General features: G+C 32.5%; 1 protein-coding gene across 1 annotated transcript; it reads right to left on the minus strand.

The window, feature by feature from the left end:
• Positions 1-8,721: 8,721 nt before the first annotated feature.
• LOC7463887 (AT-hook motif nuclear-localized protein 17) lies at positions 8,722-10,676 on the minus strand. The gene has a single exon (XM_002299943.4). The coding sequence runs from the start codon at positions 10,568-10,570 to the stop codon at positions 9,662-9,664; it is 909 nt and encodes a 302-aa protein (XP_002299979.3). The 5' UTR covers positions 10,571-10,676; the 3' UTR covers positions 8,722-9,661.
• Between the last annotated feature and the right edge of the window lie 2,222 nt (positions 10,677-12,898).

Consider the following 12,898-nt stretch of genomic DNA (forward strand, 5'->3'; position numbering starts at 1 on the left):
TTTAAACCTTGAGGACAAGGTTCCTCTTTCTGGGAGGGGTATTGATAAGCCACCACGTCGATCTGAGAGAGCAACAAAACCGAATCCCAAGTATAGTGAAGTGCAGTGAAAGGCAAGACCAGGACAAACGTGAGTCATGCAGGATTGATGATACCAAATTAAAGCATGAGATCTTCACCACGTCAGCTAGTAATGCTAAGCATCAGTTTTTTTTAGTTTCCATTCAGTATTTGTTCCGTTCTATTTTGCAGTAATAGTGTAACCGTTATAACGGGTCCTTATATTTCGGATGCATAACCGAAGTATTGATTAGTTTCCATTTAGTAATTATTCTGTTGTAATGTTGCAGTAATTTAAATATTGTAACCGTTCTAACAGATCCTTATAATAAGGCTGGAAAGAAAGGAAGAAGGACAATATTTTTCTATCATAAATTTATCTTGTGGTACGTTCTCACCCGAAGAGAACCAGTGTGAATTCTGCTATTACAAATTAGCTCTTGACTGGGACCTCAAACAAAATGGACGAAGTGAGTTGATAGCAACCAACTGGTTGATGTAACAAATCGAAGCCAAAAGGGAGACAGACCTACTTGGAATTACATTCAACAAATTAAAGCAAACGAAGCTAAATTATAATCTACTGCAAAGCGAAATCCCAATTATCGCAAAGAAATTTGGTGAAAGCTGAGAACTCTTGGACTGGTAATAACGTTTTTTCAGCGTGTCTCTATCGTGCTAAAGCCCGGGTCCTGAAAGTTTAACAAAAACGAACCACATCATCAGCTAAGCTATATATCAGAGCGCGGTGCCATATTCATGTGGATTACATACACAGATTCCCCAACATGAATGTGGCCCCGAGGATCTGTGATCCCACAGAAATCCATCTCTCGGTTACCTCAACTTAATTATCTCATTGATTTTCTGTAAAACTAGTAGAAAATACGATGTAAGATTTTATTTTAAAAATAAAATCGGTTACCTCAACTTAATTATCTCATTGAAAAGTGATATATAGTGTTGGGGGGGGGGGGAATAAAATTATTTCATATTAATTTTTCAAAAGAAAATCTCATATTTAAATTAAATTATTAGATTTAAGAGTTAGTTAAGGGGTTGGATCCAATAATTGTAAATAACGTAAAATAAGAGAGAGATGCCAAAAACATCTGGAGGTGGTCAAACCGGACCAGGAAAAAGCAAAGTGATCCTCATCGAACGTGCTATACAAATTTACAAAATCAAATAAGGTTTATGATGCATGAAATACAAATAGTTATCAGTTTATAATCATTTGATGAAAATGATATTTGATGAAGTGAATACTGTTTTTTCCTTCTCTAAATTAAAAAAAAAAAAATTGAATCTTCTTGTAAACATGTTCAAATCTATCAATAAGAATTGGAACATGTTCCTTTAAGAATATCCAAATCCATGATTTAGAATATATGAAAAAAATAAAAAACTAAATTGTTAAATTAATTTTATTTTTATTAAATACTAAACTAAATGATATTCTTTCAATGATTTAAATTTAACTAATACGAAAGTATTTCAGTTAATTTTTTTATGTTTTGAAATTATACATTTTGAGTTATAGTTATAATAACTTACAATTACAATTACTATGAGATAGATGAAAATAAATTTTATGGCATATTAAATATATTCATTTCATAGATATCAATCATTAAATACCTTTAACCAGATCATAAGTTTAATTTCCATAGCCTTAAGAACATCGTATGACCGCAAAATAATATATATATATATATATATATATATATATATATATATATATATATATATATATATATATATATATATATATATATAGATCAAGGCTCACCATAAAAAAATAAAAAAATAAAAGAAGTCTAATAAATAAAACTCAGTCTCACTCCCTCTCTCAAACAAACATCAAAAAGACCAGTCATGTCTCGCCATAGACGCCAAGCATCTCAAGTCCTACCAACCAGAGATAACCGGAAATGAGCCCTTCGTAGACTCAGGACGGGCAACTGCAGGTGGTCATAGCAATACTCGTGCTTCAAATGGAGCCACAACTGCAGTTCTCATCAATGAAACATCAAAAAATAATCCTCCCACTACTCAACATCATCAAGATCATGTGAGCCTCTGCCTTCTCTCATTTTCCACCCACTGCAAGGAAGCCTCTGCCCACTGGGAAACCTGCTTGAACCTGGAGAGCACTTCTGGCTCCGTGTCCAGTAAATTTTGAACTTGATTTTTTTTGCTTCTTGTGTTATCTCTACTTCTTTCTAGAGTGCTGTTTCATTTTGTACTTTTTCCTTCCCATATTCTTGGTGTTTCTTGTTTTCGACAAAAGCTTGCCTTGCCTGCTACTTGTAGCTAACTAATGCTTTGTCCAGTGCAATAAAACTTTCTTTACTGAGATCACCTTATCATACACACACCCACTTATTCATTTTATAAATACAGGCACCTAGGACCCAGCTTCCACCGTTCGTCGCATGGATCGGATGTTCTGATGTGCGACCGAAACCAGTCACGACTTAACTAGAATTATCCATATTCCATTTATGGGTCGAAATCGCTTCCTACGAATGTTCGGATAATGGCATCTCATGATTTTTTTTATAATATTCTTTTTTTAGTTTAGAAGAGTACTAGATTGGTTAAAATTACATGTCTTATGATAAATCTTTAAGATGATGCATTTTAATATTATGGACAAATTTCTTGAAAGTTGAGGTTGATAAAATTTTTATAAATAAATATGTTAAATTATCACTTAACTTGATTTGCTTGATATTAATTTTTTTCTTTTGTTGCTAGTGAGTATAAAAGAATTTTTGTGAGATATACTTTGTTTTGTCTTCTTTAATGTAGCCTCCTCTAAGTTTACTGATGCAGATAACATTATCTTCAAACAATATTGCGAGACTATCTTTAATGGTTGAAAATCTATATTTTTCTTTTATGAGCTTGATAATTAACCTTAGCCATATACAATCTCGACTTGCTTTATGGATTGCAATAATTTCAGAATGATTTGATGAAGTAACCACTAATGTTTGTTTGACAGATCTCCAAGAAATTGCAATACCTTCATATGTAAACAAATAACTTGTTTTGTAATAATTTGCATCTGAATATCCAATCAATTATGAATTTAATCTACTATAAAATAATCTATTTTAGTTGTTCCACAGAGATAGCAAAGTATATGTTTAACCTTATTCCAATATATTTTTATGGGAGTGAAACTATATCTTGCCAATAAATTGACTGCAAAAGCTATATTTAATCTTGTATAATTTGTAAGATACATAAGTGCTCCAATAATACTAAGATATGATACTTCTGGACCAAGAATTTCTTCATTCTCTTTTAGCTGTCGAAAAAGATCTTTCTTCGTATCAAGTAATCGATCAACCATAGGTATACTCAAAGGATGAACATTGTCCATGTCAAAGTGCTTCAAGCCCTTTTCTGTATACGTCGATTGATGGATAAATTTTCCATTTGAAAGATGTTCAATTTGTAAACCAAGATAAAATTTTATCTTTCCAAGATCTTTCATCTCAAATTCATCTTTCAAATAGGTTGCAATTTTTATGAGCTATTCAGGAGTACCAACAAGATTTAAATCATCAACATATATTGCAACAATAACAAATCTAGATATGAATTTTTTTTAATAAAAATACATGGGCAAATATCATTATTCTCAAACCCTTTTTCTAAAAGATATTCATTAAGATGATTATACCACATTCAACCAGGTTGCTTCAACCCATATAAATATTTTTGTAGTTTAATAGAATAAACACTTCTAGGTTTATCATAAAAGGCTTCAGGCATTTTGAATCATTCAGGGATTTTCATATGGATATCTTTATCTAATGATTCATATAGAAATGTTGTAACTACATCCATTAAATGTATATCTAAAGTTTTTTAGACTCTTAAACCAATCAAAAATCTGAAAGTGATTGCATCTATAACTGGAGAATAATTTTTTTTATAATTAATGCCAAGTCTTTATGAGAAACCTTGTGCAACAAGTCATGTCTTGTATCAAAAAATTTCATTGTTCTCATTTTGTTTTCTAACAAAAACCCATTTGTATCCAACAGGTATAACACCTTTAGGTGTATGAACTATATGTCAAAATACTTTACTTTTTGAAAGTGAGTTTAATTATGTTTGAATTGCTTTTTTCTATATTGACCAATCATTTCTATATCGATGTTCTTCAATAGTTTGTGGTTTAATTTCATCATTACTTCTAGTGATGCCAAAAGCAACCTTAAATAAAAATACGTCATTTATGATAATTTTATTTTGATCCAAAATCTCTTATGTGTGAACATAGTTTATGAAGATCTCATTATTTCCAGGTACCTAGATCTCTTCAGTAGGTCCCTCTTTAATAGGATCAATATTGGAAGATGATTTTGACACAATATTTATCGTTTGTTTTATGGATGATGAATCTTCAGGAGTATCATTATTTCCAGGTACCTAGATCTCTTCCGTAGGTCCCTCTTCAATAGGATCAATATTGGAAGATGATTTTGACATAATATTTATCGTTTGTTTTATGGATGATGAATCTTCAGGAGTATCATTATCTATTTGTTGTAATTTTTATTTTCTAAGATTTTTATCCTTACCACTAACAAGTCTTTTGCGCTTCAAGCATGGTATAGATTCATTTGCTACTATGTTGCCTTTTTTCCTTTAGAGATTTTAATTCTAGATGGAGCATTTGCAACTAGAATATGAGATTTTACCACCTTTTCACTATTGGTAAAAACATATGGTAATTGATTTGCAATGTTTTGTAAATGAATTATCTTTTAAACTTCAAGTTCACATTGATTTGTCCTTGGATCAAAATGAGATAAGTTTAGGTTATTCCAAGTAATTTTTTGTAGTGCTTCAGGTACTAACTTTTATGTCCCTAATGATGGGAAAATATTCTCATCAAAATGACAGTCTTCAAAACGTTCCTTAAAAACATCACTAGTTAAAGGTTCAAGGAATCTAATAATAGATAAAGAATCAAAATCAACATAAATTTTTATTCTACGTTGTGGACCCATTTTAGTCATTTGTGGGGGCACTATAAGCACATATACCACACAACCAAAAGTTCATAGATGAAATATATTTGTTGGTATACCAAAAACATGTTGTAAAGGAGAATATTTATGGTAAGTACTTGGTTTAATTCTAACCAATGATACAGTATGTAATATAGAATGTCCCTAAACAGATGTAAGCAATTTTGATTTCACAAGTAATGGTCTAACAATTAATTGAAGGTGCTTTATAAATGATTCTGCTAGATCATTTTGAGTATGTACATGAGCAACATGATGTTCAACATCAATTTTAATAGAAGTGAAAAAAAATATCAAATACTTGAGAAGTAAACAAACCATCATTTTCCAATTGAATTTTCTTGATTGATTAATCAGGAAATTTTGCTCGTAGTCTGATAATCTATGCTATTAATCTAGCAAATGCAACATTTCACCTAAAAAGTAAACAAACACATGACCATTTACTTGATGCATCAATTAATACCATAAAATATCTAAAAATTTTGCATGATGAATGAATAGATCCACATATATCTCCTTGAATTCTTTCGAGAAAATACGGTAATTCTATAACAACTTTTAATGGAGATTGTTTAGTAATTAATTTACCTTGAGAACATGCTACCATTAAAACTTTACCTAGTAATTAACTTACATTTATTCTATAAGCCACATAATATAGGAATTCATGTGTGCCAAGATTTCAATATAAATTAAGTAGAGTGATTATGCTGATAACATGTTAAAATAAAAAGAACAAGTAAGAACATACATATTCAAAATAAAACTTAGAAGTTCATACCTTTTTTTGTATATTTTTCTCAATGCTTAGAATACAAGACAAGTAGTCTATTTATATGAGAAGAAAATGAGAACATTAAAGGACACTAGAAAACCCAAGTGTCATAGAAAACCGAGAGACTAAACTCAAGAGTCATGAAGTCTAAGAAATTATAATAGACATTATATATATATATAATGTTCTCCTAATATTCTTAAAAGGTCTTAATGATTTTATTGGATAAAGAAACAAATATGAATGGGAGCATGATAACCCTATAAAAAATAAAATAAAGATAATTCATAACAAATCAAATGTTGAAAGAAAAAATTAAAAAAGAATAAAAACCCAAGTCAACCTAGCAAATACACGACCTAGTCGTGGGACCATGATAACGCTGTAAGAAAGCAAATTGAATAATAGAACAAAACCCAAATCTCAAACAACCCATTTTTTAAAGATAAAACTAGAAAAAAAATCAATCTAAAAAAAGCAACGAAAAAAAATACCTGAGTCAACCATGGTAACCTGCTAAACCTGCAATTTGGAACATGAGATCGAGATGATCTCATAGAAAGAAAAATGAAAAAAATCATAAAGTTCAATCCCCAACCAACTAAATGTTAAAGGATAAAATTAAAAAAAAACTAAAGAAAGGTTAAAATCAACTCAAGTTAATTTTCAAAACTCGTGACCCTATTCATTAGTTTAGACTAACCTTATAGAAAATAAATCTGAAAAAATCATAAAATCAAATCTTCCAACAAAACATGAAGTGAAATGAAAATAAAACCAACAAAAAGAGGATGAAAAAAAAAATGTGGCTACATTATTGTCCAATTAGCCCCACGCACTGCAAATCACATCTCCAATTTGGTCTTCCATCAAGGAAGCATATGCCTACATTATTGTACTTTCTTTTGACTCGGCAAATGTTATAAGACTCTCTTAAATGCCATTGCATTGTTGATCTTATAATTTTTTATGCTTTAAAAAATCAGGCTATTTGTTGTGTCAGGTTACTTTTAACAACCAATCACCTACATTTACATTTGTGCTTTGGAAACTTTTTTGTGTTTTTCTTTTTGTTTACATAGTTCATGTGCATGTACTTCACTCATATCCTTTAAATGTCTGTTCTTGCTTTAGACGAAGATTATTAACTTCAGCTCCTATATATTGCCTTTTCATATTTCTCACAAAACTTTGATCGTTTCGTTGCAGGATGACAGACAAGCAGATGTGTTTGTTCAATAGTAGAGTCAATAGCATCTCTGTCCTCATCTTCGCACAAAAAACTTGGAACCCATCTCTCCATTTGCACATATCTTTGTTTAAAACTTTTGTACGGGACTTTATGACTTTTACTTTGTTTTGTGTTGTTCAACAACATATATTCAATCCTATACTTTTGCTATTTTGCTTCGTTGTTTCCTCCACCTTTGCAACATACATTATGAAATCTTATTAATTTCTTGGTGTTTTGGCTTATAAATTATGCATCTGCGTAGACTGCTATATTTTATGTATTCGTTACTTTGTTAACACACTAAAAGATAGCCAGCGAAGTAGAGCGGACAACTTGTGTTAACTAAACAATGGCCCTCCTGTAGGCCTTAGCTTCACTCTTGTACGTAATAGAAGCAACAAAACTCAACAAAACAAGACTACTTCATTTATATGCACACAGCTCACAACATGGCAACCAAGTTCCAATTCCCAACGCATGAAAAAGCCCGCTTCCAAACTTGTTTGATTTCATGTTTGTTCTTTCTATGACAAGTTATAACACCTTTTGAAAGCAAATCCAGGCATTAAAATAGCAATCCCTGTAAGGTTGTTTAAATGTTTGACCAAGTGGATAGAAACTCCCAATTGTTAGCAGCTTTTTACCTTTCTCTCTACATGACAGCTCGTGAAAATATTTGGCCAATTAGAGATCGACAAAGTCTACAAACTCCAGACTTGCTCACTGCATTTACTGACCCCGCGTGCCCCCTCCTGGCCTAAACCCTCTCAGTTCTTGCATTCACCTTGACCCTTGTTTTCACCACGGTAATAGCAACTTTCATCATTTTTTTTTATCAGAGAAATAAAAAAAAAGTTACCTTTCTCTCTGCAGTCCCATTCAAGGGGATCTCCATGCATGGGTAATAAATAAGAGAGAGAGAGAGAGAGAGAGAGAGAGGAGAAGGGGGTTAAGGTGGGAAGTGCAGTGATTATCATGTCTTAAAGCAACAAAGTATGTACCGTTGTGTATTTTGACTGGAATTCGGACTCACTATCTTCATGCTATCTTTCTGAATCAATGCCATAGCATGTAATTCCCACCATATGCTTGATCTTTCCTTTGATTCAGTCCCCATTTATTACAGGGTGGGGACAATGGTTCATGGACCAAGGCAACACGCAGTAGGAAAAATACAAGCAAAACCCACCACGAACCACCATGGAAGAAGAATGTACTAGTGCTTGGCACAGGCATGAAGGAATGTATCTAGCTAACAGCAAGAGATATTTTATGATATCTGTTTTTTAATTGTATCATGTGACATATTGCAAAAGTTCATATCAAATGCTATATAATATTGGCAAATAAGTTGCCCGCAACTTGATTGAAGTTAGATTTCGAGGTACGAAAAACATCAGAATAGTAGTTTTATTTTATTACTGTTTTCCATTTTTTTTTAAATTAATATTTTTTTTATTGTTTTCAAATTATTTTAATTTATTAATGTTAAAAATAATTTTTTTAAAATAAAAAATTATTATTTTAATATATTTCTAAAAAAAACATTTAAATTTAAAAGGTGCATGAAGAATGTGCATGAATCGGATATTAAGAATCAAAGAAATATTCTCAGCTTTTTTTTTTCGAACTTAAAACATTGTCAGCCAACCAGCCTAGCTCGAAGACGTACAGCATTCTATACGCATGCATTTCAGTACATTCATGATAGTTAGGTTATGGTTTGATAAGTCCTAACCAGTTGTAATGTGAAAAGAAGATAGATCAAATGGGTTGTTGACCATGACAAGAAAGAAAAGACGACTCAGTAACGAAAGCCACCAGATCATGATAATAGAAGTACAGTTATCTTCTAGCCTGCAGTTGAAGGCTTTGGATAGAGTTTCTTGCTTCCATTCAGGCATATCTGTGTGCTTTAATTGCTTGGGAGAAGGTGAGAAATTGAACCCTTACCAAGGGTATTGGACCCCTGACATTGAATTCCCAAAGATATAATTAATTACGTTGGCGTCAGGTCACTTGTTGCAGAAAACAACATGGTAACAGTAGCCTAAACCGTGACTGGGTTCTGCACCACTGCCAATGCCACCCTCTTTCTTCATCAGGATTTCTAAGAAACCTGCAAACAATCTATGTGAACCGGATCAACTCTTAAGAGAAATGTAAGCATATATACATATACACACACAAACGCCATTAATGAAACAATAAAACCAAACCAAGGAAAGGGAAGGGCTCATAACGATATAGAAGATTCATAGATATTATATAAATTAAGGAGGTGTAATCTAAAATTCGCGACAAACATCAGGCAACATAAAATAAAAGTACTATTACAAAACTAGCTATCCAGAGAAAGACAATTCTATTTTAGTTGCCTTTATCATAGCAATAACATTCTCCAACTAAATTTCACTTTCATAAACATCACCTACACAATTTTGTAGAACTAAGAAACACATACTGCAAGTCATCTAACACAATTTTGCACCTAAATGCTTGCCCAGGAAAGTTGAACATTTTATTCCTGCTAATATGATGGACGCGAGGAAGGGCCAGGCCAGTGCACAATATCAGGAGGAGACATCTGGCAATTGACTGGGGTTGGATTAGCCAAGCCATAAACAGTCATGGACATGCCAGTGCTAAAACAAGACTCACTTGCGGAACCACCACCACCAACATTACTAGGTTTAGTCTCTTGATCATCCTTATCGTTCTCACATGGTAGCCTGTGAAACGTAGGGTTCACGAAAGTAGCAGCCACCACCACAACTTGATTTGCAGCTATCACCTTTCCAGCCACTATCCCTCCAAAAACCTGCCCTTGTGCCCCTGCAAGAGATATCCCAAAAGAAGAGCAAGAATACACAGAACCAGGAGAAGAAGAGGAAGAAGCGCATGGTACTTTATTCGATGCAAAAGAACCAACAAAAGAGCCAAACAGTGCAAGCAAGTTAAAGGGTCCATGTAAAGATAGAGAAGGAGCATGAGAAACTGGGTGGCTAAGAGTAACATTAGATACAGACCCATTTGCACTCATAACACTTATGCCCGCATGGTTTCTACGAGCAAAGTTGATTATAGTTTCGATTATATCAGAACCAGCGGAGATCTCGAGGATGACTGGTTTCATGGAGGACTCGCAGTCTTTGGTGATTATAATGGGTGGTTTGGGCCTGTTTTTCGAGCCAGGTGGTCTACCTCTTGGCTTTCTCTGAACCTGAACTGATTGGATTCTGATGTCCTTGTGCTGGTGGTGCTGATCATCAGGAGAGGTATTGTTGCAGGGTCCACCAAACCTTGATGGAGAGTCGGTGGACACAGGAGTGGTGGAGAATGTAGGGACACTTCTTGGGCTATGCTCGGAGGAGGAGTCATCAGAGGTGTGAGACAGTTCTCTTGAGAGAGAGATTGCACCTTCAAAGTGATCAGCCATTTCATGGGGAGGATTTTGTCGAGTGAGAGAGAGAGAGAGAAAGAAAATGGAAGAAGCAGGGAAAACACTGTTTCTTTAAGGTTGCTTTTATAGTCAGGGTTTTGAGTTGTGGGTCCCACAATTTTGCAAGTTTCCAGAGGAGAGGCTGGCACATACGATACGAAGGAAGGTAGGTGGGGGACACCTTAGTTTTTAGGATGGGGGGGGGGGGGGGGGGGGTCTCTAAAATGATGGGTATCGTATCTGAATTTTGAAGTTGGTCTAGAAATAGAGTGGGGTCAGGGAGTGTACGCCAATCTCTTTTGTGTTTTTTCTTGGCAGTTTGCTTGCTTGGACTTGGCTAGGTTGGGTCCTCCTCAACTCTCTGTTTTGTTAGTTCGCCGTCGGTGATTAGTACTGTTTTTTAAAATTATTTTTTATTTATAAATATATTAAAATAATTTTTTTATTTTTAAAATTTATTTTTAATATAGTATATCAAAATAATTTAAAATTTTAAATTTTAGGAAATTTATATTTATACCACACTCCAAAACAATCCAGGGTGAAATTAATGGGTAAACATTTGTTTTCGTTTTTGATTTTTTTTTAAAGAATTTTATTGATTTTTTTTATATTTTATTTAGCACATCAAAACTATAAAGTATTAAAAAAATATTAATTAAATGCTTTGATTTGAAAAAAAAATTTATTTTAATATAATTTCAAGTGAAAAGCTATATGTATCTTGCATTATAATTTTAAACATAAACTTGTGTGTGGGTATATATATATATATATATATATATATATATATATATATATATATATATATATATTATTTTTAATATTAATAATTGAAAAGTATTTAAAAATATTAATTTAATGCTTTTTAAATAAAATATACTTTTAAAATGCATAAAAAAAAAACCGTACTTTGAAAATCTCGCTAAATGAGAGGCAAAAAGGAAGGGGCATCGTTGCATCAAATATTAACACTATGTTACAAGAAAGAAAAAGGAACCCTACGAAAAAATCACGATAGACATTGTGGTATGCATGGTAATTTTATGTAACTTCTTTGTCGATTATTTATTATGTTTTTTCGTTACATGTTTTCGTGGTATAAAGCATTACCTCATGGTTTCTTCCCATTCGGGTTGAGTGATACTACCATCCTTAAATAATTTTTTAATATTAAACATAATTTTTATTTGTATTGATTTTCAATATTTCACACCTACCTTTATGGTTCTAGAATTATCTTTATTCACGGTAAGATTTAACAATGTTAAGATAAAAATATTTGTACTAGCAATTCATTGATACGTATATTACCAATAGATTTATGAATGGAAACAATCCTTTATAAAAGCTTTCGTCGGTAATTTATAGACTGTTAGTGAATTCATTAATAATAAATATACTGAAAGATTTACAAATGGATAAAGCGCGTCAAAAAAAATTAACCGCTTTATTATGTCGGTATATCAATCAGTAAATATTACATATCACCGACAGATAACATTTGTAATTCTGTCAGTGCATTATCAATAAAAGTGACATTTGCAGTAATTCTTTTCCAACTCTCTGGAATATACTGACGATCTAGTTTTATTGGTAACCCCAACAATAATATTTTAAAAATATTTTTTAAAAAAATATATTGAATAGAAGTAGAAAAATAAATTTATTTTATAATTTTAAAATAAATTAGTATAAAAAATATTTATTACAAATTAAAATATTTGTACGTTCAAATACAACAAATCTAAAATAGAGGCGGCGTTGAAGGAAGAGGAGGATGGTCGTCGCCGAGACCGTAGGGCCAATTAGAGAGTGCACATGAACTACTCATCTTTGATCTCATATTCATTACTAATCAACATAGTTCTTCATAATAAACAGTGAGTCATTCATATTTATCATTAAGATGGGTCGTCTGATCTTGTATTCGTTGGTCTAACATTGCCATAAACTCCAGAATATGAACGCTCAGAATCGATTGTGAGCATCCAACTATCGAAGCACTATAAGTCATCGCAAGTTCTCGACTGTAGTGTTAGAGAGTCCGTACATCCGATTTCTTTTAAGCCCATCAGACGATCCTGCCACTAACCACAAATCTAGATCAATATCCGGATGGGTCGAAGGATCATCCATGTATCTCTTCTTCAACCAGATGTTATATGTATCATGGAAAGAAAAAATAAATTCATCAAATTCAAGGAAATAATAACTTAAGAAAAAAATGATTGAAAACCAACATACCACAAAGTGCTGATTTCGGCTATCAATTAATTGTTGCATCCCTTTTTGGCGGTCATCACTCCACACATGCGTTTCAAC

The sequence above is a fragment of the Populus trichocarpa genome, chromosome 1, assembly GCF_000002775.5.
Source record: "Populus trichocarpa isolate Nisqually-1 chromosome 1, P.trichocarpa_v4.1, whole genome shotgun sequence".
NCBI lineage: Eukaryota > Viridiplantae > Streptophyta > Magnoliopsida > Malpighiales > Salicaceae > Populus > Populus trichocarpa.

Coding starts and splice junctions, on each gene's coding strand:
- LOC7463887 (XM_002299943.4), bottom strand. CDS start 10,570: ATGGCTGATCACTTTGAAGGTGCAATCTCTCTCTCAAGAGAACTGTCT.